The sequence below is a fragment of the Theropithecus gelada genome, chromosome 15, assembly GCF_003255815.1.
Source record: "Theropithecus gelada isolate Dixy chromosome 15, Tgel_1.0, whole genome shotgun sequence".
NCBI lineage: Eukaryota > Metazoa > Chordata > Mammalia > Primates > Cercopithecidae > Theropithecus > Theropithecus gelada.
Window position 1 is genome coordinate 107,388,381 of NC_037683.1, and position 27,541 is coordinate 107,415,921.

General features: G+C 40.2%; 1 protein-coding gene and 1 pseudogene across 3 annotated transcripts in view; one reads left to right on the forward strand and one right to left on the reverse strand.

The window, feature by feature from the left end:
• Positions 1-26,987, forward strand: part of MFSD14B (major facilitator superfamily domain containing 14B) — a 76,999-nt gene extending 50,012 nt beyond the window's left edge. The window contains exons 4-12 of one of the 3 annotated variants that reach the window (XM_025359825.1): positions 6,505-6,632; positions 9,075-9,189; positions 13,024-13,242; positions 14,924-15,037; positions 17,740-17,811; positions 20,120-20,232; positions 22,367-22,464; positions 24,391-24,533; positions 25,246-26,987. In XM_025359825.1, the coding sequence (XP_025215610.1) occupies positions 6,505-6,632; positions 9,075-9,189; positions 13,024-13,242; positions 14,924-15,037; positions 17,740-17,811; positions 20,120-20,232; positions 22,367-22,464; positions 24,391-24,533; positions 25,246-25,497 (1,254 nt within the window). In that variant the 3' untranslated portion in view covers positions 25,498-26,987. Of the gene's footprint in view, positions 1-6,504; positions 6,633-9,074; positions 9,190-10,784; positions 10,884-13,023; positions 13,243-14,923; positions 15,038-17,739; positions 17,812-20,119; positions 20,233-22,366; positions 22,465-24,390; positions 24,534-25,245 lie in introns of those variants that run through there. The other 2 variants (XM_025359826.1, XM_025359827.1) reach the window with 2 other exon arrangements.
• On the reverse strand, positions 581-1,207 carry LOC112608532 (annotated as a pseudogene).
• Positions 26,988-27,541: the final 554 nt, after the last annotated feature.

The following is a 27,541-nucleotide window of genomic DNA, read 5'->3' on the forward strand; positions in this document are numbered from 1 at the left end:
AATAAACTTATTAGAATAAGGCCACCTAGGAATGTTGTTAACCTCTTCAGCCTTTGGCTGATATTACATGAGACTACAAATAATAAATACAGCTTTTCCCACAGGTGCAGCTTCTGGGGCTTGGTCTACAGTGTTCAGAAAGACACATTGTGGAAAAAAAAAGTCAGGCTAGGTCAGGTACGGTGGCTCACGCCTGCAATTCCAGCACTTTGAGAAGCTGAGGTGGGTGGATCACCTGAGGTTGGGAGTTTGAGACCAGCCTGACCAACATGGAGAAACCCTGTCTCTACTAAAAATGCAAAATTAGCCAGGCGTGGTGGCAAATGCCTATAACCCCAGCTACTCGGGAGGCTGAGGCAGGAGAATTGCTTGAACCTGGGAGTCGGAGGTTGCAGTGAACCAAGATCGTGCCATTGCACTCCAGCCTGGGCAACAAGAACGAAACTCCGTCTCAAAAAAAAAAAAAAGTCGGACTAGTGCAGGAGCTCCAGTGGCCTCTGCAAATGAGGGCTTGGCAATTATCAGTGGACGGACACATGGTATCCAGCACCAGGCCATGGGCCTTCCTGCTTCCTGAGTTTCACAAGTAGGATGCATGTGAGGGGAGCAGCCCATACCTCTGTTGAAGGAAGGCTAGAGTACTTTCCAGGGCACAGCCTGGACGAATGATGCCTAACTTTCTATGCACAGATAAGTCAACCACGGTTGAGCCAAGGCAACACTCAGGGGTCTGGCTGTCCCTAGTTAGTCCCCCATCAATGACCAAGGACAACTGAGGCCAGAGGTCTTATAACTCCATGACATTCAGAGAACTGTCCTGGGAGCTGAGGTTGGCGCTAGTGAGAGCAAGAGGTTGGCGCTAGTGAGAGCTCATACATCTTGGCCAAGTCTTGCATAAAGGCATAATCAGGAATCTGGATGCCTTATAAGAGGAGTTAAAGGTGTTTGGGTCCTTGTTGAGCTCCTCTGAACGTTCCATCTCTGGGGGCACTGGTCCTGGTAGTAGATCTTTCAGGAGCTCCTGGGGTACTCTCATACAGCCAGTAACTTGGCCTTCCTGCAGCCCTTGAGACGGTACACAGTGCGCAGGGCAGCTTGCTGCGCAGGCCAGGCCATGTGGCATATTGGTGGGGATGGCTACCATGGTGCTGGTGTGCAGCTCAGCCATGGCTGAACGCTCTGGGCTTGCCCCCTCACTCAGTCGCATACTGGCAGCCACTGTGGTCCTCGGATCTCCCTGGACTGACTACAAATAACAAATAATGGCCTTTCCCACAGGTGCAGCTTCTGGGGCTTGGTCTACAGTGTTCAGAAAGACACATTGCATAAAAAAAAGTCAGGCTGGGTCAGGCACGGTGGCTCACACCTGTAATCCCAGCACTTTGGGAGGCCGAGGTGGGTGGATCACCTGAGGTTGGGAGTTTGAGACCAGCCTGACCAACATGGAGAAACCCTGTCTCTACTAAAAATACAAAATTAGCCGGGCCAACCAGAGACATCCTCCCATTTGGGTACTTTTATTATTTAACAAACATTGTGGACACATAAACAAGTGAAACACAACCTAGAAATAGTTTACAGACTTTCTGTTACCAGTTAAACAGAGAACTATGACTAAAGTGTTAATAACATATAGAGTTTATGCATAAGTACATTTCTAAATAAAATTCCCAATTTACCACTTTTTTGTTTGGAATAATCCTCACAAAACCATTAGAATCCTAAAGTAAAAATACATTTAACTTACATCAGAAACAATGAATTCAAAATGGAAAGTAGTTAAAAATCTGAAATGTTTTTTCTCATAAACTTGGAAAGAAACAATTCAAAATGGGAAGTAGTTAAAAATCTGAAATTTTTTTTTTCATAAACTTGGAAAGAACTACCTTCTACTTCCATAAATACATTATGCTTTATAACAATGTATTGTGTTGCCACATACAATAGACCTTTATGAACTGCTAATATAACTTTTCATACTCACTCTGAACAATTCTAGATTGTTGAGAAACCTTTTGTTGCTGTTATTGAAGTAGGTGGCGGGCGTCTGTAGTCCCAGCTACTCGGGAGGCTGAGGCAGGAGAATGGCGTGAACCCGGGAGGCGGTGCTTGCAGTGAGCTGAGATCCGGGGGCGACAGAGCGAGACTCCGTCTCAAAAAAACAAAAAAAGAAGTATATTCTACAAATATAAAAGAAAAAATTGTGAAATAACAATTTGGGTAAATTTTTAAATTTACTAAAAAATATTCTACGTTAAACTTAGTTTTAAAATCAATACTTTAAAAATTTTGTTTTTAACAACTATTATGACCAAATTTAGGTAATTTGTGTTTACCACTAATGTGGGACAATATAATCTTACCAGTAGCTGAATAGGAAATTTTAGCAATATTCAAGACCTGTCTTTTTTTTTTTTTTGAGACGGAGTCCCACCCTGTCGCCTAGGCTGGAGTGCAGCGGTGTCATCTCAGCTCACTGCAACTCCCCACTGTCCAGGTTCAAGTGATTCTCCTGCCTCAGCCTCCTGAGTAGCTGGGATTATAGGCACACACCACCACACCTGGCTAATTTTTGTGTTTTTAGTAGAGACGGGGTTTCACCATGTTGGCCAGGCTGGTCTCAAACTCTTGACCTCATGATACACCCGCCTCGCCTTCCAAAGTGCTGGGATTACAGGCGTGAGCCACCGCGCCCGGCCAAGACCTGTCTTATTTCTTGGTTGTTTCAATATCCACACAGATTATCCTTCCAATAATAGTGGTCTTTCAGTTCCTTGATCTATTTCCCTCCACCCTAAGTTAGCCATTCACTTATAATAACTCTAACCATTACGTAGTATTAATAATGGCAGACTTTCTAAGAGAGAGGTACTCATTATTCCCTTTCATAGATAAGTGAATTGAGACATAAAGATAAATACTTTGCCTGTTGTTTCACAGATGCAATTGCTCAAACCAGAATTTTATCCCAAAAAGTATTGCTTCCAGCATCCAGACTCTAACCATTATACATACTGTTTCTCTATATACCCTAGTATTCAACCACTACCTCCTTACCATTCTAGCTTACTGTATGTTGTACTACAGCTCAATATATCAGCACTGAAAACCCATCCTACCTGCCTTTCACTGTCACCCCTAACCCTGTATCTTCACTTTCATCTTTCTTGGCTTTAATTCTGTGGTCAATCATTATGATCACTGCTTTGCATATAAAGCTTGCTCTCTTTTTACTCTGTCACACTTGGTTGGCTAAACCCCAACCCTTGAAAACTTAATTCTCTAGCTACTCTGTCTGGAGGCAATACCTTTTCCACCATCTGATGACCTTAACTATGTCACTAAATAAATAGAAGTAATCCAAAGAGAAATTTCAATCTCCCATCACCACATCTACCATCCACCTACATGTATCTGTTCTCATATACTCTACTCCCTCTCCTGTTTCTAAGGATGAACTGTCCTTGTTCCTTGCTAAAGCCAGCTTCTTCACATATCTCATCCATTCTCAGGAATTCAGCAATTATGCCTTTTTTCCCCAGTATTTTAAATTTTCCCTCTAAATTGTTCCTTCCAGCATACAAGCATTCTATTTCTCCAGTCTTAAAAACAAAACCTCTTTTCCTTTTCTCCTCAGTCTGCTACCGCATTTCTTTCTTTCCCATACTGTCTTACATTCATTACAAGTAGACTTCCACACTCACTTTTCTACCAGAATTATTCTGATCCTTTTTCCTTTTTTTTTTTTTTTGAGACAGAGTTTCGCTCTTGTTGCCCAGGCTGGAGTGCAATGGCGCGATCTCAGCTCACTGCAACCTCTGCCTCCTGGGTTCAAGCGACTCTCCTGCCTCAGCCTCCCGAGTAGCTGGGACTACAGGCGCACACCAGCATGCCCGGCAAATTTTTTGTATTTTTAGTAGAGACAGGGTTTCACCATGGCCAGGCTGGTCTTGAACTCCTGGCCAGGTGATCCGCCCACCTCGACCTCCCAGAGTGCTGGGATTACAGGTGTGAGCCACTGCGCCCAGCCCCTTTTTCATTCTTAAAAGGCTTTCTTTACTTGCTTTCTTCACTTGGCCTAGCATAGTTTTCTTTCTACCTGTTAGGCCACTCATTCTCAGTCTTCTTATACTATAATTCATCTCTAGATCACTTATAATACCTAATACTATGTAAATAGTTGTTACACTGTATTTTTTAAATTTGTATTTTTTATTGTTGTATTCTTATTTTTAATTGTTTTCTTCCAAATATTTTTCATCCATGATTGGATGAATCTACAGATATGGAGCCTGCATATACAGAGGGTTGGCTGTGTAGTGATTTAAACTAGATACATGGACAATGGGCAAATGATCCGGACTAGATCAGTGATATTTCTCCAGAGGAATTTCCTGCTAGAGCTATTGAGATTTTCTCAGTCTACTGGGGTTACTTAACTTGTAGTAAGCCTAGGATTGCAAAAACTGTCCTGCTTACTGTGTTGAGACACCTTACTAAGAATTGGCGAGAGAACCCAGATGACACCACATGAACAACTCCTTCCCTGTGTCCATCTAGCTGTGCCTGAAGCTCAACTTACCCACAGCTGCTTTTATATAAAGTATTAATAATAATCCTTCTTTTGTATGAGGAAGCTCTCTTCTTTCATTTGCCTATTAAACTTTCCCCTCCTTCACCCACCCATGTGTGCCCATGTCCTTATTCTTCTTGGTGCAAGATGATGAACCTTGGGTATTTCCCCAGACAGCGAAGCTGCTTCACTTTGAGTCGTTCCGCTTATCAGTTTGTCTGCTGTCCTGGGTTAATCAGTTGGTGGCTGATAGGGTATTGGAATCTGTTCCTCTTTCTTTTGAGCTATGTGAACTTGGAGACTTCTGTGAGTTGATTTTCTCCGAAAAGTTCTATTCAATTCACCAAATGTATTTGAAAACCGGTGTTTACCAGGCCCTGTGATGGGCACCCCGGGTACAGAGATAAGAAGAAACCTCATCCTTCTGACCTTAATCTCAATTTTGAGTCCAGTAGAGAAGATAGACAAATAACAAGTGATTTAATGGAGTGTTGAAATCATAATAGAAGAACTAAGAGACTAGATAGAGGAGAGGAGGTGCTTCTCTCCCAGGGTTGGGAAGAATCACTAGCAGTTTCTAGGCTCCAAGTGTGGGATGGACATGCATGCCAAGGCCCATGCAAAGGCCCATTGGCACACAGGAACATTGTATGTCCAGAAAACTGGAAGTATTGCATGCAGCCACAGCATAGGATGTGTGTCAGGAGCCAGGTTTTGGAGTGTCCTATTTATGTGATGTGCTGAGGAATTTTTAAAATGTATCATGGAAATTCAGATACACAAAAGAATCGTGTAATGAATATCTGTGTACTCATCACCTATTTCATTATTCATCAGCATTTTTCTACTCTTGTCCATCCCTGCTCTCCCTACTCTGCTGCTTATCTGTAGCATTGAAATGAAGGTGGCCAGCCAACAGAGTGACTGGCAAATAGTGGGCAAGCAGTGAATGTGAGTTCCTTGACTTCCTTTGCTTCTGTGTGGTGTTACCTGTGTCTCACACTCTTCCCCTTAGTTTCAACTGTAGTTGTTATTCAAGTTGGATTATCTCCTTCTTCCTAAACTCATCAGGCAGAGAGAACTTTACTTTGATTGACAAAGTTGACAAAGAATCTTGTTTTCTTTTGAGCATTAAGCGTATGTACACTCCTCTTTATCCCTGTGAGGCCCTGGGGATAGTATATGGTGTACATTCATTTGGGTGTCATTGTACCAGTTAATGCAGAGTTTTGTGCAGAATTGATATGCCATATATATTTATTAAAGTGATTTAAATTTCTAGCTTCTTCCCATATGCTTGGTGTGTGTTCATCTTAAGGGCCAAATGTGGGGGTGTGTGTGTGTATATATATATCATATCATCTCTCTTTTCTGATTCCTTCTGGAAAACAAGCTTTTTTACTTCTTCCTTCCCTTTCTGATAGAACATTTACATTTTTGTTTTTACATTATTTTATTTTATATTTTATTTTAATTAGACAAGAGTTTTGCTCTTGTTGCCCAGCCTAGAGTGCAAAGGTGTGATCTTGGTTCACTGCAACCTCTGCCTCTCGGGTTCAAGTGATTCTCCTGCCTCAACCTCCTGAGTAGCTGGGATTACAGGCGCCTGCCACCAAGACCAGCTAATTTTTTGTAATTTTGTATTTTTAGTAGAGATGGGGTTTCACCATGTTGGCCAGACTGGTCTTGAACTCCTGACCTCAGGTGATCCACTTGCCTTGGCCTTCCAAAGTGCTGGGATTACAGGCGTGAGCCATCATGCCAGGCCTAATTTTATTTTTTAAATATTAGTTTGTATTTAATGTTTCAAATTATTATTCTGTTTTGGGGCCAGTACAATGAATTAGAGCTAATGCATTTAGAAAATATGAATTACAGGTAGTTGAGGGATCAAATTACAAAACTAACCTTTTCTTCTGTTTCTTCTCCAGGGTCTGCTCTCTTTTTTGAGTGCCCCACTCATAGGTGCCCTGTCTGATGTGTGGGGGAGAAAACCCTTTCTTCTCGGCACTGTATTCTTCACCTGCTTCCCAATCCCGCTGATGAGGATCAGCCCATGGTGAGTGACTTGGCCCTTCACCTCCCGACTGCCTGTTTTGAGTCACATGTAAATTATACTTACATTTGCAGAGCACTTCTTAACTATTAACAAAGCAGTTGTACTTGTGTTTTCATTTGATTTCTCTGGTAATACTGAAAGCCAGTTTGGACAGTTGTCATTATATACATTTTATAAATGGGGAAGTGAAGACATTCTAGAATTAAGTCTGAGATAAGTTATTTAGGTGAAGAAATAGAAATAAAAGATGCCTCTTCAGGCAGCTGATGTTGCTATGATGTCAGGTATGGGAGTTTCACCCTGGAAATGGGCTAACAATCTCCTGTCTTCATCACTGTGGCTTTTAGTTGACTTTGTAAATATGTTGTATTTGTCAGCTCATCGCTATGGGGCACTGACACAAACATAGTTTATATCATAATAGGCGGGAGTCACTTTAAAATATACTATAGTAAGGCTGATAGCCTATTTTAAATCATAATGTGAATTTGAGTTCGTTTTTTTTCCTTCTTTTTTTTGAGATGGAGTGTCTTCCCCTGTCGACCAGGCTGGAGTGCAGTAGCATGATCTTGGCTCACTGCAACCTCTTCCTCCCAGGTTCAAGCAATTCTCCTGCCTCAGCCTCCTGAGCAGCTGGGACTACAGATGGCTAATTTTTGTATTTTTAGTAGGGACGGGGTCTCACTATATTGGTGAGACTTCCCTTGAACTCCTGACTCCTGGTTACCTGCCTCGGCCTTCCAAAGTGCTGGGATTACAGGCATGAGCCACTGTGCCCAGCCCTTTTTTTTTTTTTTCCTTTGTATAAATCAGGAGAGTATTTAGCATGTGACCAAAGCCCATTTAGTTACCAAAGGTGGGTCGGAATTTGCATGTGAGCTGTAACTTAGTTGGTTTTTTTTGGATAACAGAAGATGGTATTTTGGTGTGTATTCCTATTGCAGAGATGCTCTTATGTGAAGAACACACTTACATATGGAAGTTTTGTTTTGGTTTTTAATCCTATTAATATATTTTTTTGGGGGGGCTCGTGTGAAAATATTTTCGTTTGATTATTTGGTAGGAATTTCATGCTAACATCTATCACATTCTAAATTTATTGGGTACCCATAATCATTTTATTTTCTGAGTTGATGAATTTTTTGGTATTGAGTCTTTATGTCCAAGATGTCATGCTTTTCCAATGAGTTGGGACTTTTTAATGTCCTTTTTTTAGCTTAAAATTTTTTCTTTAGATCTTGTACATTTCTTGTTAAGTTTTGTTCCTATAAATTTTATCCTTTTTGTTCTGCTGCAGCATGAGCTCTTCTAATTGCTTGGTTTTCTAGGTATGTTAATATCATCTGTAATTTTATCTCTTTCCTTCCTGTTTTCATACTGCTCACTGCTTTTGCTAATTGCTTTCACTAATGAATATTAGTAAATCAAAGTGATGATTTTGGTCTTATTTTTCTTTATATATATAAAAAGGGAGTATTGTAGTGTTTCGTCATTAGGTGTTAAGCTAGTTTTTAGACTGAAAAATATTCCTATTGTATACACAGATTTTTAAAAAACATTAAGAGTACATGTCAGATTTTGATGACTTTATAGCATTAATGGATATTATTTGCCTTTTCTCTTGTTTTTTTTTTGAGATGGAGTCTCGCTCTGTTGCCCAGGCTGGAGTGCAGTGGTGCAATCTTGGCTCACTGGCAAGCTCTGCCTCCTGGGTTCACGCCATTCTCCTGCCTCAGCCTCCTGAGTAGCTGGGACTTCAGGCGCCCGCCACCACTCCTGGCTAATTTTTTGTATTTTTAGTAGAGATGGGGTTTCACCGTGTTAGCCAGGATGGTCTCGATCTCCTGACCTCGTGATCTGTGATCCCCTTTTCTCGTTAGAGCTACTAAAATGAATAATTATATTATAGATTTTTAAATATTAAATATTTGTCTATCCTGAAGTAAACCCCACTTTTTGTTCTATAAGATTTTTCTTTGTTAATTTTAAACTAGGTTTTTAAAAAAGCATCTATCACATGATAGAAATTTTTGGTCTTAATTACACTAATATAATATTTTTCATTATGATTTCTGCTTTTATGTAGATCTTCAAATCATTTGTTGTATGTCTTTTTCTTACTTATAGCTAGGATATTTGAGAAGGTTTTTTTTCTGTCGGCTACCTTTAAAAATAAAACTTTTACCTAATCCCTTTATTCTTTCCGTTTTTCCTCTTCTTTTGTTTTTTTAGGGGGCATGTACTGACCCCCTTTGAACAATGATGAAATTAGTGTTTCTACTTCTTCCTGTCTTAAATTTTTTTTGGTATATTTAAGTATATATACATATACAAGTATACTTATTTCTTTATGTGTAATCTTGACATGATGTCTTTGGCTCAGGTAATAAAGGTGTACATATACTCCCTTTCTCTTGGGTCATTAAAATAATCTTTTTATAGGTGGTATTTTGCGATGATTTCTGTGTCTGGAGTCTTCTCGGTCACGTTCTCTGTTATATTTGCCTATGTAGCTGATGTCACTCAAGAGCACGAGCGAAGTACAGCTTATGGATGGGTAAGATAATAGACTATATATTTTTTTAACCAGAATAGTAATTAACATTGTATTAGAAATTTACTGGAAAGTGAGTTTATTGGTCCTTTCCTGCACTGCTATAAAGAAATATCTGAGACTGGGTAATTTATAAAGAAAAGAGGTTTAATTGTCTCACAGTTCTGCAGGCTATAAAGGAAGCATAGAGGCTTCTGCTTCTGGGGAGGCCTCAGGAAGCTTTTACTCATGATGGAAGGCAGAGCCGGAGCAGGCATCTTCACATGACTGGAGCAGGAGGAAGAGAGAGCGAAGACGGAGGTGCTACACACTTTTAAACGACCAGATCTCAAAGAATTCACTCACTATTACAACCAAGGAAGGTGGTGCTAAACCATTCCTGAGAAACTGCCCCCGTGATCCAGTCACCTCCTACCAGGCCCCATCTTCAACAATGGGGATTACAATTGAACATTTGAATTTTTAAAAAAAGTATTCTGATTTGTTTCTTGTTATCTGATCCTGAGGAGTGTTAAGCAGTCAAGGTGCATGAGTCTTTGTGCACCTAATTTTAATTGGAGAGGTGCTGAACCTCAGCATTGTTAATCCATTGTTAACTCTGTTGGTGGTTGTGTGTTTTGGACATACATTTGGGACATGGTATGTAGAAAAGGACTACGTTCACTCATTCATCAAATACATAGTTGCTGAATAACGAAAGTTATAGGAGACCGTTTTTCTGGTAATTTCACACCAGACAGTGTTTCTAATTTTCTCAGGCATGGTAATGGCATTATGGTTATGTAGAAGAAAGACTTGTTAGAAGATAGCTGAAGTGTTTTACATCAGTGTCAGGACTCTGCCAGTTATTTTCAGATAGTTCGGGGAAAAGATAGCATAGCATGTGGATGTGCATGGGTGGGTATGTGTTCCAAGCCTGAACCTGTGAGACATGGAAGTATGCTTTGTACGATTCTCCCATCTTCCTCTGTATTTGAAAACATTCAGAATAAGAAAGTGGAAGAAGAAAGATGATCTGGCTAGGTTGTGGGGAATAGGCTGGAGAGAGATTGAATGCCAGAAACTTAGGTTATTTATCTCCTTTTCCTGGGTGTTTTAAATCTGCTTCCTGGAGTAGAGTAAGTTCTCATTCATTGCTGACTGAATAAATAACTTCCTGAATCAATGATGGGCATATAAATGAGTTACTACCGTTTCACAGAACACAACAGTTTTTACTTTGTTGACTTTAGACATCAGTAGTTTGAAAACTACTCTTTCAACCCCACTTCCCTCTGACTATTCTACCTTCCCTCTCTCTCCTTGCTTCTTCCCTCCACTCCTGAATGTCCCTCTCATGCCACGCCCCAAAAAGGGGCTTCTCCAGAGTCGTGATGGAGGAGGACAGAGATAGAAGCTGATAGGAAAGCTTCAAATAAGGCAAGATTTGGAGCTCACTCAGGAACACCCAAAACATAAATAGGCCGGGTGCGGTGGCTCACGCCTGTAATCTCAGGACTTTAGGAGGCTGAGGCGGGGGCAGATCACAAGGTCAAGAAATCAAGACCATCCTGGCCAACATGGTGAAACCCTGTTTCTACTAAAAATACAAAAATTAGCCGAGCGTGGTGGTGTGCACCTGTAATCCCAGCTGCTTGGGAGGCTGAGGCAGGAGGATTGCATGAACCCGGGAGGCGGAGGTTGCAGTAAGCCAAGATTGCGCCACTGCCCTCCAGGCTGGCAATAGTCAGACCCGCCTCAAAAAAAAAAAAAAAAAAAAATTTCCCCCCCCCCCCCCCCAAAAATTGCCCCCCCCCCCCCCCCCCCCCCCCAAAAAAAAAAAAGAAAAAAAAAGGCAGGTTGTTCATGTTCAACATGTGCCCATAAGGCTTGGCCAACAGAGTGGTGAGGGACAGCATTCTTCTACAGCATGGGAAATACTGTTGAGATACTCATTTTTCTGCAATATTATTAGGTTTTTGTTCCTCCCTTTCAGCTGAGAAACCATTCACACAGCTGTTGTGCTGAGCAGTAGTGCTTTCAGGAAAGATTTAAGAGAGTTCTAACCAGAAGTGCCTGTGACTTCATTACCCTCTCCAGCTCAGCTCCTCATTGTATAATGGCAGTTAGGATTAATGTCTACTCATAGGGGCACTGAGAGAAATCAGTGAGCGTGCAAATCCGGACTGAGACAGCACTCAGCTGAAGTGTGCTCCCAGCCAGCATAAGCAACTCAGCATGCAAGGCTGCCTGGATTGCAGTCTACCTATCTTACAGATATAGGAGAATTTATTGCCAATTAATTACAGAATGTGTCAATCAAGTTCTAAGGAGCATTTTGAGACCCATTAAAGAACAATATAAAAATATGTGCAACTTCCTTACTCAAACTTCATTAAACCAAGAAAGCAGTAATTCTTTCAGGGCTACAGCAATGATTAGTGAAATTAATAAGTGAGTTAACACTAAGAGTTTGTTGTGGTGAAATCATTCTTTAGATTTATTCATCAGAGTTGTATTGAATGTAAATGAAAGAGGAGTTTAGATAAAAAAACAAACTAAGCAAGTAGGCTACTTTAGGCTTTAAGATAGACACATTTTGCAGAGTTTCATGAGGCCATAGACCCTTTAACACCTGAAGATGCTGCAGCAGTGCTGCCCTAACACCTGAGAAGAGTGTAGGAATGTTCCCATAACTTTGCATGTCGTTGCAGTTTATAATGCAGTTATTTGGTTGCCCTGATATTCTTGAATAAAGCGGGAAAAACTGAGGGCAAGAGCTTTGTCGTCTTTGTCTGGTACATAGTAGATACTCAGTAAATATTGAATGAAGGATTCCTATTCCCCAAATTGGAATTTTCCACATTCTTTTTTTTCCCTTCAAAAATACTTATTTTTAGCTTTTATAGTACTTTTAGTATAATACTAATTTCAGATATAGTGTTTTTTTATTCAGTTGGGAGATGATGGATAAAAAATTTTTTTATTGCCAGAATTTTTGTGATTTTTAATAAAATCCATTAGAAGTTTAAAAAGCTTACTTAGAGATATACATTTGACATTTAGTGTGGTTATAATTTGGAGTTTGCCCAATAAGCATCTGACCATTCAGATTGTGTTCTAAATAAAGTGGACATTCCACATGCTTATAGAAATGCAGTGTGAAGGGCTTCACTGTGGCTTTAGGTTGTGGGTGTGCTTAGCTGGTTCTGTGGTCAGGTGGTGACAGAGAGACAAATCTACAGCTGTCTAGTCAAAAAGCTTCAACTTCCACCTCAACGAATTCTTTGTTGTTAATAGTTTTTTTTCTAAGAATAGCAGATGGTTCCCCCTGACCCCCAGCAGTGCTAATGAAATGACCACCACATGATAAAATGTTCAAACGGTGCAGTGTTTTTAGAAGATTAAATCAAGCACAGTCCCTGAGTAGTTCATAGGTTTTGTCATCAGCCCTACAGGAATTCTTTTCATACCGTCTCACATCCCCAGTCCCCAGTTAAAGAAGACCAAAGAGCTAATGTTTTATTTGTGGGGAAGGTTTTTACAGTTTTTATTTCTAATAAGATAATTGTTTTTTACTCTTGTAGCTCTGCAGGATATCTCCAGTTAGTTAATAGTTTGTGAACACATTCTTAAATCCCTTTAATTCTTTTTCATTCTTAAAATTTATATGCAACACATTTCTTTTGTCTTACTTAAAGCCAGGGAGGCATGGCTGCAGGTATGCACCTGTGGGAGCCTGGTTGAGTGTGCTTTCCTGAAGGTGTGCACCTGCAGCAGGCAGGACCTGGGTGAGGAGATGCTTTCCCCACAGGTGTTCAGCTGTGGGACCCTGGGTGAGAGTGTGCTTTCCCACAGGTCTCAGCCACCTTTGCGGCTAGTCTTGTCAGCAGCCCGGCCATTGGAGCATATCTTTCTGCCAGTTATGGAGACAGCCTCGTTGTGCTGGTGGCTACAGTGGTGGCTCTTCTGGACATCTGCTTCATCTTAGTGGCCGTTCCAGAATCTCTGCCTGAGAAAATGAGACCGGTTTCCTGGGGAGCTCAGATTTCTTGGAAACAAGCGGACCCTTTTGCGGTAAATAAAAATATGGAAATATTTACTTTCCTAAATGTCTTTCTAAGCCAAGCAAATGAAAGTATGTATGTGCAGTCTCAAAGATCCTAGCAGTTGTTGAGTTATTTCTTTAGTAAAAATAGAAAAACAAAATTAATTGCAAGTAAGGGATTTAGTCTTTGTATTAAGAAACATATAGAATTGGTACTTAAGCATGTCTTAAGGGAAGAGAGAGAAAATGTCTAGTTAATTCTTGATGAGAATTTGGGAAGAAAGTTTCTTTTTGCATGGTTGTTTTCATCCTTTTTAAACAAAATAAGTGAAAGTGATCATTTGAAGTGGTCATTTTCACTAATTTTAACTCAAAAAGGATAAATGCCTTTGGTTTGAATGAGTTATTTTAATTTTGACCAGAGATGTTTAATTTGTATGTTACAGATTATTGTTTTCTATAATATGTCTGTCCCTCCCTGTCTCCCTCCCTCTCTCCCTCTCTCCCTCTCTCCCTCCCTCCCTCCCTCCTTCCCTCCCTCTCCTCTCCTCCACCCCCTTCTTTTTTTTTGGCATGGGAAGATGATGTGTCACACAGCTGGAAAAAGTATCTTATGTCTCACCTTCTCTCTACCCTACCTGGTTTGAAATTGTTCTTGGGGGAAAAAAAAATTTGTACACAAAGAAAAGAACCAGCGGTTTGGTTTTCACTTTTTGTCCCCCAAGTTTACCTTTCAGAAAAATTCATTTAATTAGTTAAAAATTACTTTTTCTAAAATACCACGAGCGCATGACCTAGGGATCCTGCCTGTTCTATTATTGTCACAATGTCAGACACCAAAAGAAATATTTAGAGAAGGAAGCCAGTAGTGGGGTTGGGAGCCAGCCAGTTAGGCTTCCCACCTTCTTTTGTAGTGATCAAGTTACACATCAAAGCTCCTCTGTGAAGTAGAGCTACTGTGGCTTACTTTTCAGGGCAATTGTGAGGATTATTGTTAATGTGTATAAATTAACTAGCGTAGTGTCTGTTGCCCAGCAAAGTCTCAACAAACATTAGCTGCTTTTGCTATTAATTACATAAAAGCTATGGTCTGATGACCTAGAAACTCTGCAGCACTTTCCATTCCTTTGGTATTAACTTACCATTTGGTTCTATTCAGTAATCCTATGTATGTAAGAAGGATTTTTCAACAAGGTTGTAACATTCAACAAGTTCTTACCAGTTTGACCCTATGGCTGGAGCATACTTATCTGTCTACCAGATATACAGATAAATTGAATATGAACACTTTGAAGAATAGAGTGAATTTACATATATGGAAACCTCTGTACTGAATATGACTTTAAAGAAGTTACATTATGAATCGAGAGAAGTGATTTTCTTAAAAGGTTCTGTAGGAATGTATTTCCAGGTTTTGTTTATAGGAAGTTCAGGATCTGTTCAGGAATTTTAATCAGTGTGTTAACAAAGATGAATAAGTGTGTTTTGTGGGGGTTTTTTTCTCCTTTTTAGCTATATGATTTGAAATATATACCTCTGAAATTAAGACTTACAACTTTCTCAGAAAGATGGTGATAGAACTTCCTTTTATTACCATTTGACTTTTGTTATTCATCTTAATAGATCAAAATAATGAAGCTAATGTCCCAGAACATTGCCAACATAAATGGGTATTGGCATTTTAAGTGTGTTCTTTCTGCTTATTCTCAGTCGTTGAAGAAAGTTGGAAAAGATTCTACTGTCTTACTAATCTGCATCACCGTGTTTCTTTCATACCTTCCTGAAGCTGGACAGTATTCAAGTTTTTTTCTCTATCTTAGGCAGGTGAGTAGTGAGTGGCTAGTAGCCTTTCAATACCAGGAAAATCAAAGATGGAGATTTGTCTAAAGATATTTTGAGGAAACCACTGCAGAGGAAAAAACATGTGAACTTGCTTCTAGTTATAAATGTAGGTGCTGGCATATAATTACTAAACAGGGCACCTTTAATGCAATGATTTATAGTAAGATAATTACTGTGGAAAATTTTTTTTCTTGAGAATCAGAATTAGCAGAAACATAATTTTTTTTTTTTGAGACAGAGTTTTGCTCTTGTCCCCTAGGCTGGAGTCCAATGGCATGATCTTGGCTCACTGCAACCTCCACCTTCCAAGTTCAAACGATTCTCCTGTCTCAACCTCCTGAGTAGCTGGGATTATAGGCATGCACCACCATGCCCAGCTAATTTTTGTATTTTTAGTAGAGACAGGGTTTCACCATGTTGGCCAGGCTGGTCTCAAACTCCTGACCTCAAGTGATCCACCCGCCTCAGCCTCCCAAAGTGCTACGATTACAGGCATGAGCCACCATGCCCGGCCGGTTTTGTTTTTGTTTTTTTTTTTAATAAACTATTTTTCTACAACAGTTTTAGGTTCACAGCAAAATTGAGAGTAAAATATGGAGATTTCCCATATATCCCCTATCCCCACACATGCATAGCCTCCTCCACTATCAACATCTGCCACCAGGGTGGGGAAATTTTTACAGCTGATGAACCTACATTGACAAATTATCTTAACATAAAGTCCACAGTTTACATTAGGGTTCATGCTTAGTGTTGTACATTCTATGGGTTTGGACAAATGTATGATGACATGATAACATGTATCCACCCTTACAGTATCAACACAGTGAATTTTCACTGCAAAAATCCCTTGTGCTATGCCTGTTCATCTCTCCCTCCACCACCAACTCCTGGCAACCACTGATCTCTTTATTGTCTCCATAGTTTTGCCTTTTTCATTCAGTATGTAGCCTTTTTAGATTGGTTTCTTTCAATTAATAATATGCATTTAATGTTCTTTCATGGCTTGATAGCTCATTTTGTTTTTGGCATTTGTTTGGATTTGCCACTGAATGACACCTTACTTGCTTCCAAGTTTTGACAGTTGTGCATAAAGCTGCTGTAACATTCATATACTGTAATGTTTTAAATCTTTAATAATATTAAATTTAACAGATGAAACTTATTTCAGACATGCCCTTGTTCCAAGTCTGACTGAAGCCAGCTTGCTGAGGCATCTTCAGTAGGTCATGGCTCAACTGCTGCTGTGGACTTCAGAGGGGCTCAAAAGCATTAATCAAAATCTTCCCTCTCTAGAGTCTTTTACACTTTAAAAAAATTTATACCCCATTTTGTCCCTCAAAACAGATAATTGACTTAAGGCAATTAAAAAAAAGAAAACCAAAAACTTCCCCTTTCCGACCGTTCTTCAGCTCTCTGGGATTGCTCAGACCTAAACTGCCTTCCATTGCATCCTGTGCTCTTTTACTGATTTCACTGCAAGGCAGGCCTTTTCCTAATGGTTTACTTTGACAGAGCAAGCTTCCTCCTAAGATAAATTCCTCTTTTTCTGGTGATATTTAAAAATGAAATATATTAAATTCTTCATTCTGATAGTTTTCCTAGGTCTTTTTCATTAGCCAGTTGTGTGCCTGGAAGCAAGACACTCATTTATGAAATGAGAACAATGTATATAATTTAATCCCATAATTTTTAAGGTCCTTTTCCTGAATTTTAATATAGGGCAAAATAATGTAACTTTTTTTTTTCTTGAGACGAAGTCTCGCTTTGTTGCCCAGGCTGGAATACAATGGCGTAATCTTGGCTCACTGCAACCTCTGCCTCCCGGGTTCAAGCTGTTCTCCTGCCTCAGCCTTCTGAGTAGCTGGGATTACAGGCGTGCGCCACCACGTCTGGCTAATTTTTTGTATTTTTAGCAGAGATGGGGTTTCACCATGTTGGTCAGGCTGGTCTCGAACTCCTGACCTGATGATCCGCCCACCTCGGCCTCCCAAAGTGCTGGGATTACAGGCATGAGCCACCGCGCCCAGCCCCAAAATAAGCTAACTTTTTAAAAACTTGATATTTAAGACTTAAAAGTTGTAGACATTTCAGAGATACTGTTATGGTCAGAGGCTTAGAAATCATTGCCTGGTTACTTTGGCTGCTTGTTAGAATCACCATGGGAGCTTTTAAAACATACCAGTGCCTGTGTCATACCCTCAGACAGCCTGATTTAATTGGTCTCCAGTGGTCTTCCAGCATCTCACTGCTCTCCTTCCCTTGCTCTCCTTATCCCTTGTCTTTTGCTCACATCATGATTTTAATGTGCAGGCAAAGTTGAAAGCCACTAGCTTTGCTAATGAGCAGTGCTGTATTGGTAGCATCAAAAGTCAGTCATTTTCTTTCATTTTTTATTACTTGATACCATATTTATCAATTTGTGGTTTGGGGATGGAGAGGATATATAAAACAACAGGTAGACATATAATAGAAAATGTCTGAAAATAAGTTGTTCCTGCTTATAACTATTTCTTATATCAGTTTTAGATATAAATTAGTGGTTACACAGGCTCAGCTTTCAGCACTGTCTTAATTTGCCACTGGTTTTATGAATTTTCCTCAACTTACTGTAATAGAACATAATATTCCTTATTATTTTATAGTATCTATATTACTAAAGTGTTTTCATTCCATTCCCTTAGGTCATAGGTTTTGGATCTGTTAAAATTGCAGCATTCATAGCTATGGTAGGAATTCTGTCTATTGTGGCTCAGGTGAGTATCATTTTATCTATACTTTAAAAATTAAAAAAAATCCTGATAACCATAGTTTCACAGGAAGCCACATACAAAAATACAGGGAGATATTCCCTGAACTGCTACCTCAGTCCCTCACCCCCTGCTATGGTAAGGTCTTGCACAGCTATAGTATACTACCAGATCAAGAAAACTGATGTGAATGTGGTCCACAAAACTATTCCTTCTTATATAATGTGTTGAGGTTATTTTCTTTTTTGAGGGTGTAATTTAGGGGAAATTTTTTATGTTTTTATTTAAAACAATGTTTTAAAAATTATGTCCTTGACCAGGCAGCCCAGCTTGGTGACTGGCATCCACTCCTTGTCTTCAGCCTTGCCTCTCTCAGCTCAGGGGCCCTGGCCCGATGCCACTGCCTAAGCTTTCTCACCACAGTGGTTCCCCGTCCCAGGCCCCTGGGGGCCTCTGGCGCTCCCCTTGCACCGGTGTCATCTACCATTTAGTGTTTTCTCGGAGAAGATGATTTAGGAGAACTTTGATACAACTTTCCCTACTTTTTAGAATATTTGTCATAACCTCTGCTGGGTCAATTATTTTATTTGCTTTTACACCATCCAAAATAGTAAATAATTATAATCTATCTCTGGATTGCAAAATCAACTAAGAAAATGTTTCAGTGTTATTTTAATCTTGAAATGTAAGTAGAAGTGAAAAGCAGAAATGAAAATTGGTAACTGCTTCAACTCCTACTGTTCCCAGGACTGAAGAAATATGAATCAGAGCATTAAAATATATTCAGTGAGGGCCGGACATGGTGGCTCACACCTGTAATCCCAGCACTTTGGGAGGCCGAGGCAGGTGGATCACCTGAGATCAGGAGTTCCAGACCAGCCTGGCCAATATGGTGAAACCCTGTCTGTACTAAAAGTACAAAAATCAGCTGGGTGTGGTGGCATGTTCTTGTAATCCCAGCTACTCAGGAGGCTGATGCAGGAGAATCGCTTGAACCTGGCAAGTGGAGGTTGCAGGGAGCCGAGATGGTGCCACTGCACTCTAGCCTGGGTGACAGAGTACGACTGTCTCAAAAGAGAGGGGGGGAAAATATATACATATATAAAATTTTCAGTGAGTAAAGAGCATTAACCATTTCCCCATCTATTGTAAATACAGTACCGGAAAAGGTGAAGCATATTGTCCTCAAATTAATTCACTGTTGTGCTGAGGCACATTCACTGTATTGTGTGGTACTGCCTACAGGTTGTTTCCCTGAAATGGCTACCAGGGAAGCAGAGCATTCTTCTGTGGTAACCCTCTCTCAGGGAGAAATGAGAAGGCTGCAAAACTGCTTTACGAAAATACTCCATTTGACAAGGCTTATGGGAATGCATCAAGGCAAAGGCCATTTTTGTTTTTGTTGAAATGTGTTGCAAATGTAAATTATGTTAACCTTTCAAGTTGATCATTTTGGTTTTTTACAAAATCAAACATTAACTCTAGTTAGTTAGCCCAGCCATCTTTTTTTTTTTTTTGAGATGGAGTCTCCCTCTGTCACCCAGGCTGGAGTTGGAGTGCAGTTGTGTGATTTTGGCTCACTGCAACCTCCACCTCTCGAGTTCAAGTGATTCTACTGCCTCAGCCTCCCAAGTAGCTGGGACTACAGGTATGCGCCACCATGCCTGGCTAATTTTTGTATTTTTAGTAGAGACAGGGTTTCACTGTGCTGGTCAGGCTGGTCTCGAACTCCTGACCTCGTGATCTGCCTGCCTCGGCCTTCCAAAGTGCTGGGATTACAGGCGTGAGCCACTGCACCCGGCCAGCCCAATCATCTTTTATCCAATCCCTTTTCAGACTGTCTCACTCTAGTTATATTTAGCAGAGTATATATTTGTTAAAATCAAACTTACATCAGTTCCAACTTCATAACCTTCCAGCAGAAGCTCTTATGTTCTGTAAATGTTCAGCAGGAGTTTGCTATTCACAGATATTTAAGTGATTAGCATTTCTCCAAAGAGACTGAGGCTGTCCCTGTCAATCATGGTAACTGGTGAACAGTTGTGGTATTCTTTCGGGAAGTGCCAGCAGAGCACCAGGTAGACAGGCTTCTTAGGGAGGGGGCTGAAAGCGTTGAGCCCCAGGTCAGGCTGGGAGCCCCCAACACTCCACCCCTGTAGAGAGTCATCAGTTCTGTCCAGACTCTGAAGTCGCAGGTCAGGCAGTGTGCCCTTAGAGGTCCCTGGTCATCAGGGAAAGGTCTTCACACACAGAGCTTGTATTTTAATTCTGTGTGTTGATGTGGTTTTTCAGAGTTGTCTCCTTTAATTTGCAGACGGCCTTTCTTAGCATCTTGATGAGATCATTAGGAAATAAGAATACTGTCCTCCTTGGCTTGGGCTTCCAGATGCTCCAGTTAGCCTGGTACGGTTTCGGATCTCAGGCCTGGTAAGCCTCACTCTTAGATTCTCATAAACTGCCAGACAGATGCCTCTTAGGGAGCTTGGGGTGGACGGGTATGATGAGAAGGAAGCAAGGGTTATTTTACTGGTTTGGTGTATTCAACGTTGCAGAAACCATTAGGCTTTAATTTGGGGAAATGTGTAGCTAGATAACAGGATTATTTATAAAGACTGCCTTCATGTCATTGGACTTTCACAGAATTGTTCCTTAATTGAATGTATCTGTCTCTTCCCTCCAGCCCCCAAATAAAGTTTTATGTCTACTTTTTTTTTTTTTTTTTTTTTTCCTTCCCTGAGACGGAGTCTCACTCTGTTGCCCAGGCTGGAGTGCAGTGGCACGATCTCAGCTCACTGCAACCTCTGCCACCTGAGTTCGAGCAATTCTTCTGCCTCAGGTTCCTGAGTAGCTAGGATTACAGGCGTGTACCACCACGCCCAGCTAATTTTTGTGTTTTTAGTAGAGACGGGGTTTCACCATGTTGGCCAGGCTGATCTCGAACTCATGACCTTGCGATCTGCCCGCCTCAGCCTCCCAAAGTGCTGGGATTATAGGCATGAGCCACCTCACCTGGCCACATACGCCAATTTTGAGACACTGAATATAGTCAAAAGCAAAACAAAAAGATACAAAAAAATGACTGATTATGGCAAGCTTCACTATCATTGACTATCATTAGCTATCATTAATTGAGTGACCTTGGGGCAATAACATAACCTTAATAAATCATTTGAGTTTGAACACAAAGATTTCTTCCAAAACCATGTGCATTCTGCCGCAGTTATTACTACCATATTAGATTCCCATAAACAGCAAGGAAGGTCAAAATAAGCTCAGTGGAATAAGAAAAAATAGAAGGAATTGTGAGTTTTGTTTTGTTAATGTGGCAGGTTTCTCCATGTGCCTGGTGGGCAAATGCAGAAATGCCATCTCCATTTTAGATTGTAGAGCTGGTCCTTACTTTGGACACATAAACAGACAACATAATTTAGAGAAACTAGAATTGCCTTAGTTATCAGTGTTTAGTTTGGGGAGTAAGTACATGTGCCCATTCGGAATTTCGGAATTTCATTTGATCCGCTTGCTCTTTTGTTTTTTTTTTTTTTTTTTGAGAGAGAGGGTCTGGTTCTGTTGCGTAGGCCAGAGTACAGTGGCACAATCATGGCTTACTGCAGCCTCAAGCTCCCAGGCTCAAGAGATCCTCCCACCTCAGCCTCCTGAGTAGCTGGGAGTATGTACATGCACCACCACGCCTGGCTAATATTTTGGTTTTTTTTTTTTTTTTTTTTTTTTGTACAGACAAGGTCTCATGTTGCCCATGCTAGTCTTGAACTCCTGGGCTCAAGCAATCCTCCTGGCTTGGCCTCCCGAAGTGCTGGGATTACAGTCATGAGCCACTGCCCGTAGCTGTCTGTGACTTTTTACCAGATTAACTTGTTTGATTCTCCTTGTTCTTTTTGATTTTGCTCCTGTGAACTTTGGTTCAGCGGGTGATTTAGTCACATCCATGCAGTGTTAAAAAGACTGTCATCATGTAAGGTTTTTCTTTTTCAGTAATGACCATCCCAAAGTTGGGGCCTCACTTTACTCACTCACACTTCATACTGTTAAAACTCTTTTATTGAGAGAAGGACAAAGGTCTAAAGAGGAAAGCAGGGTCTGTTTTTGCAGTTGGAGGCACACCATGCTGTTGAGGGGTAGCAAACTGTGTAGCTCAAGGGCAGTGTGAAGGTGAGCCTTTGCGAGGTACAAAGAAAAAATGAGAAGTCAGTGGAGAAAATGTGATATTTATAGAAACAAAAATCTCCTTGCGAACTTCATTGAGGTTATGTCTAAAGACGGCAATAGGGAGACCAGGGAGAAGAAAAGTTTGTAAAAGAAGTAAAATCAATAAACAAAGGTTTCCTGGCCCTTCTGTCCGCATCCTAGGCCATTAGTTTTCTACAATGTGATGTGTAACCTTGTAGGTTTAAAAAAGAATGCATTTTTAGAGACAAAAAAATAAATAAAATGTAACAGGAGAAAACAGAAGGCATTTGTACTTTTGCCACTGATTGCATTCTGAATAGTGAGCTCTTTGAGGCTGGCCTGCTGCCTGACTGTGCCTGTCCTGTCATTGCAGGATGATGTGGGCAGCAGGGACCGTGGCCGCCATGTCCAGCATCACATTTCCAGCAATCAGTGCCCTCGTCTCTCGGAATGCAGAGTCAGATCAGCAAGGTGAGGTCACTGCCCGCCCTTGTTTTTCTCCTTCAGTGGGAGACCTCCCTGCTAGAAGCCGGAGAAGCTCTGAGTTCTCCCCATCGACAGCAGGAGCTGACAGCCATGTGGCCCCTTCTCAAGGATCATACCTATTTTCTTTGTCAGATAGAAACATTCTGTTTTCCTCTCTGCTTTAATCTTACACTTACATTTTTTAAAGCTAGACTTAGCAGTTCAGATTACTAACAATTAGAACTATTAATATTCCCTTTTCAGTTTTGATACCTCTTTTCTTCTTTAATGTCACAATTAAGCAGACTATAGTCACATTTTAACAGATGTCTATTAAATAATGAAAAACCAGTTAACCACGAGTTACTTAATTACTTTATTCACTAAAATGTATTTGGAATAACTCATAGTCTGTGAGCATAATTTAGAAAATAGTACTTGAGAGTAGTAAGAAAAAGTCTGTGTGGTTGTTGATAGTTAGACGTTGAGTGAGAGATTAAATTAAAATTAAGACTGCTATGTGGAAAATAGCTTTCCACCATCTAGATCCATATCTCATCCTTCCCGTGCTTCTGCTTCCCTTCCTGTCCTGTCTTGTCCTGTCCTCCCTTCCTCCCTCTTTTTCCACCCTTCCTACCCCCACCCCCCATCCTCTACCCCCACCTCCCACAGGGTCTCACTCTGTCACCCAGGCTGGAGTGTAGTGGTGCAATCTTGGCTCCCTGCAGCCTCCGCCTCCTGGGCTCAAGTGATCTCCCAGTCAGCCTCCCAAGTACCAGGGACTAGAGATGCACACTACCATGCCCAGCTAATTTTTTTGTATTTTTAGTAGAGATGGGGTTTCACCATGTTGCCCAGGCTGGTCTCAAACTCCTGGGCTCAGTTTACCTGCCTTGGACTCTCAAAGTGCTGAGATTACAGGCGTGAGCCCCCGTGCCTGGCCTGCTTTCCTTTCAAGCAGTTCCCATGGCTAGATTTAATCCCTTTCCTTCTCTATCTGCTAATGGCTCACCTCATTGTATTCAGGAAGAAGTAGTAGAGAATTTTAGAGGGAGAAAAAATTTTAATGCCTAAGAGCCCTTTAAAAAGTTTTAGTAAAAAACTATATTGGAAAGGATAGTTTATTCATTGCTTTTTTTTTTTTCTATATCAGAAGTTAGGTATCTTACTCATATTCATTGTTAAATATTGTCCCTTGAAGACCACACATTCTGTATGTCGTCACTCCTGACTACAGTAACTCACTTGGCTTGCATCCTCAGGGAGGTGCTGTGTCTGAAGTGAAGATGTGACCCATCCGTGGAGGACTGTCACTGCCTTGGCATCTGACAGACACCATCCTGTCATTTGGGGCATGGATTTTCTTTTGACTGTTTTTATACTTACTCATGTCAATATACATGTTTCTGAATGTCAGCATATAAAAGTTTTGGAACACATTGTATTAGGCTGAATTATATACTACCATTTTTGATTTACAGAAACATTCATTTCATACAGTTCAAGCTCACTTTTTACTTGCTATGTTAGAAAGCATTTGGCACTTCTGGGTTTTTCAGTGTAGGTCTCTAGGGAGACAGGCCTGGAATACACCTGGGAAGATGAAGTCTGCCTAGTGGGGACTGATCTGTATTCCTGAGACCAGGGCTGCCAGAGGTGAAGAGCAGGTTTTTGTTGTGAAAGCACCAGAAATGACCAGAGCAGGGAAATCTCAGTTGACAGAAAAGTGGAAATTGCCTGAAATGGGAGGATATTAAAGTTTTGGATTTTATTTTATAATGGATGAAGTCTTCCTAATCTACTTTCATTAGCATGCTTTCTCCTCAGTCTTGCCAAATTAGTATATCTTGGTTGTGAGAAAGTACTGTTCAGCTCCAAATCTTGTGATGCCTTTCCGAGAAGACTGGCATTCTTTTCTTTGTTCTGATTTAGGAGTTGCCCAGGGGATCATAACTGGAATAAGAGGACTATGCAATGGCCTGGGGCCAGCACTGTATGGCTTCATATTCTACATGTTCCATGTGGAACTCACTGAGTTGGGCCCGAAATTGAATTCTAACAACGTTCCCCTGCAGGTAATTTGGTCGTAAGTCTAGTTTTGTAACAACAGTTATGTATGATTATAGCAAAATCCTGTGACCTTAAATTTGGAGAGCATTCTTACTTGTATGTTACTATATTTTATTTGACAGCAATAAGTATTGTGTTCATTGCTTCTCAGGATCAGGGAGGGGTCATTTTAGTGATTTAATTAATATCTTATGTAAAAGATACGTCTTAACTTTGTTCAGATTCTGTTTTCACCTACACAATCACTATGCTATTCTCTGGCTAAGCCCAGACCAGTTAAAATTTGAAATGACCTAAAAATCCAGCTAAAAATTGAGCTAAGGTACTTTTTGTGCTATTTATTTGAAATTTCTTCCCTTGTTCCCTCTAAGCCATATTTAGTATAGATATCTATATAAAGCTGGAATTAATGTTAACGTACAAAGGTGCATGATCTGAAGTCATAGGATGGGATTATAGGTTAACAGCTGTTGCTTAAAAGCTTACAGTTTTGCTGAAGCTATTTAGAAGTGGTACAGAAAGCAGTTAATTAGTTGCCCTTTTTCATATTCCAAACACCAAGCTCTAGTGGAGTTTGCCTTGACATTTAATGAAACATTTGCTTATGAGAATATGATTCACTTTCTGGTGGTGTGTTTTTTTGGGTAATCTAGGAATAATTTCGAGTTAAAAGACTAACTGTATTCTTGGTCTCCATTTGTTTTCCACATCCATCAGGGAGCTGTCATCCCAGGCCCACCATTTTTATTTGGGGCATGTATAGTCCTTGTGTCTTTTCTGGTTGCCTTATTCATTCCTGAATACAGTAAAGCCAGTGGAGTTCAAAAACACAGTAACAGCAGCAGCGGCAGCCTGACTAACACCCCAGAACGGGGCAGTGATGAGGACATTGAACCACTGCTGCAAGATAGCAGCATTTGGGAGCTCTCTTCATTTGAGGAGCCTGGGAATCAGTGCACTGAGTTGTAAACTCGGCAGAAGGTGGGATTCTGCATACGCCATCTCTGAGAGCCATGGAGGGAGCCACACCCCTGGTGACTTCATGGTGCTGGATGGGAGATGCTAGCGGCATCCTTCAGGGCCAAGTTTGATAAATACCACCACCATCGTTCTGCTCTTCCTCCTCCTGTTTTTTTTTTTTTTCCTCTTACATTTTTTTTTCCTGTTTATACATTAGAATAAGATAAGATTTGAAATACTTCCCTGCAAATAATGTGCAACTCTCAAGGTGAAACTCAAATAGAAAAAGTGATCTCTCTGGTAGAAAGGATGGCTTTCCTGTAAGACTGTAGACTAAGTGACAGCAGTCTTTCCATGCCCTTTTCAGCAAAAGGTACAGAACTATAGTGGGACTGCCATCTCTGGCAAGATTTCAGGTAAAGAATGTCTTCTTAATTTCTACCTTGCTGTTTCTCTGAATCAGCCCATAGGTGTTGATGAGTGGCCACTCTTAAGAGTCACTCAGTATCAGGGATCTGTTGTCTTTGTTCAAAGGTCAAATAAAAACCTAGTCTCCTTTTATTCTACTTCCTATTCTTGGCTAGAATGAAACTCAGCATATATACACTTCTGGACATAAATAATATTGAATAGTGATTACCTTTACTAGATGAAAGAAATTTTTATTACAAACTTAAATCATGTAAAACTCACAACGCAGATTCCTGGACCTAGTGTCCTGGTTTGGTCCGAGGTGATTTTACAGAAGAAAAAAACAACTCAAGCATTCTGGTGACAACACAGAAATTGTAGGCTGCTTCTAAGAAAGTTAGTAACAATTTGGAAATTCCTAAGTAGGATGAGAGTTAATAACTGGATACAAGTGAAGTTTATATCCAAGTTCAGATTCATAGGCATCATTATGATTTGCTTCTTCCTATGTCTCCCATGTCCTACTTCTCATCCATTACACTCCTGCCTTAACTGCTCTGTTGTAGTATGCATTTGTTTTTAATTCATCTTTATTTCAATCTGTTTGACTTTCGAATCGCATGGGAATATGCACATTAAGTTGCTTTCTAAAATAAGGTTTTATGCAGCTGAGTTTCATGATAAGTGTCTTGCTGTTTTTTGAGATGTTTTATGGACAAAGAAAACTTTACAGATTTATATGTATTTTGCTGCACCGGTAAATGGACCATTAACTAGGGCCCACCTTTAACAGAGCACTCCTTTGAAAGTTTTATAGGTATGAAATATATGTAGATATTTGTAAAGGGTTTTAATTTTTTTCTGATGGGGTGCTGTGTAAATCTTGTATTTATAAATGTAATGAAGGTATTGACAGAAAAAATATATACAACTTTTATAAAGGATTGTGTACTGACTGAATACATTTAAAAGAAAATATATTTTGAAACCTGTTCTGCTATGAACAGAGATAACATATCTTTTTACTATGCTATTGGTTTTTAGGTTAAGCTTCTTAATGCATAATAAATTTACAGTGGATACTTTTATGTCTTTTGTGTCTTTTTTTTAAAGCAAATAGTATCATTGCTCTTTTGTGTTCTCTGTTGGCTGGGTTTCAGTTAAACTGAGTTGTAATCTTTCAGCTGATGCAAAAAGTTTGTATTTTCAAAAAAATTTTATTTTTAACAAAATTCCTTCAAAGTCTCCCTTCAAAAACATCATAACTACAGATGCTCCTTGACTTACCGATGGGGTTCCAATCCTGATAAGCCCATTGTAAGTTGAAAATATCATATGTTGCAAATGCATTTGATACAGCTTAGAAGCTTCAGCACTTTCATTATCAGCATGGTAGAGTATTGGTTGGTTACCCTCCTGATTGCATAGTAATTGGGAGCTGCAGCTCACTTGCCACTGCTTAGTGTCATGAGAGAGTATCATACCACATATTGCTAGCCTGGGAAAAAAATAAAAATTTGAAGTATGGTTTCTACTGAATGTGTATCACTTTTATACTGTCATGAAGTTGGAGACCATCTGTATTTTTATTTTTAAAAAACAGGGACAGAACAGAAATGCGTATATCCATGTTCACAGCATT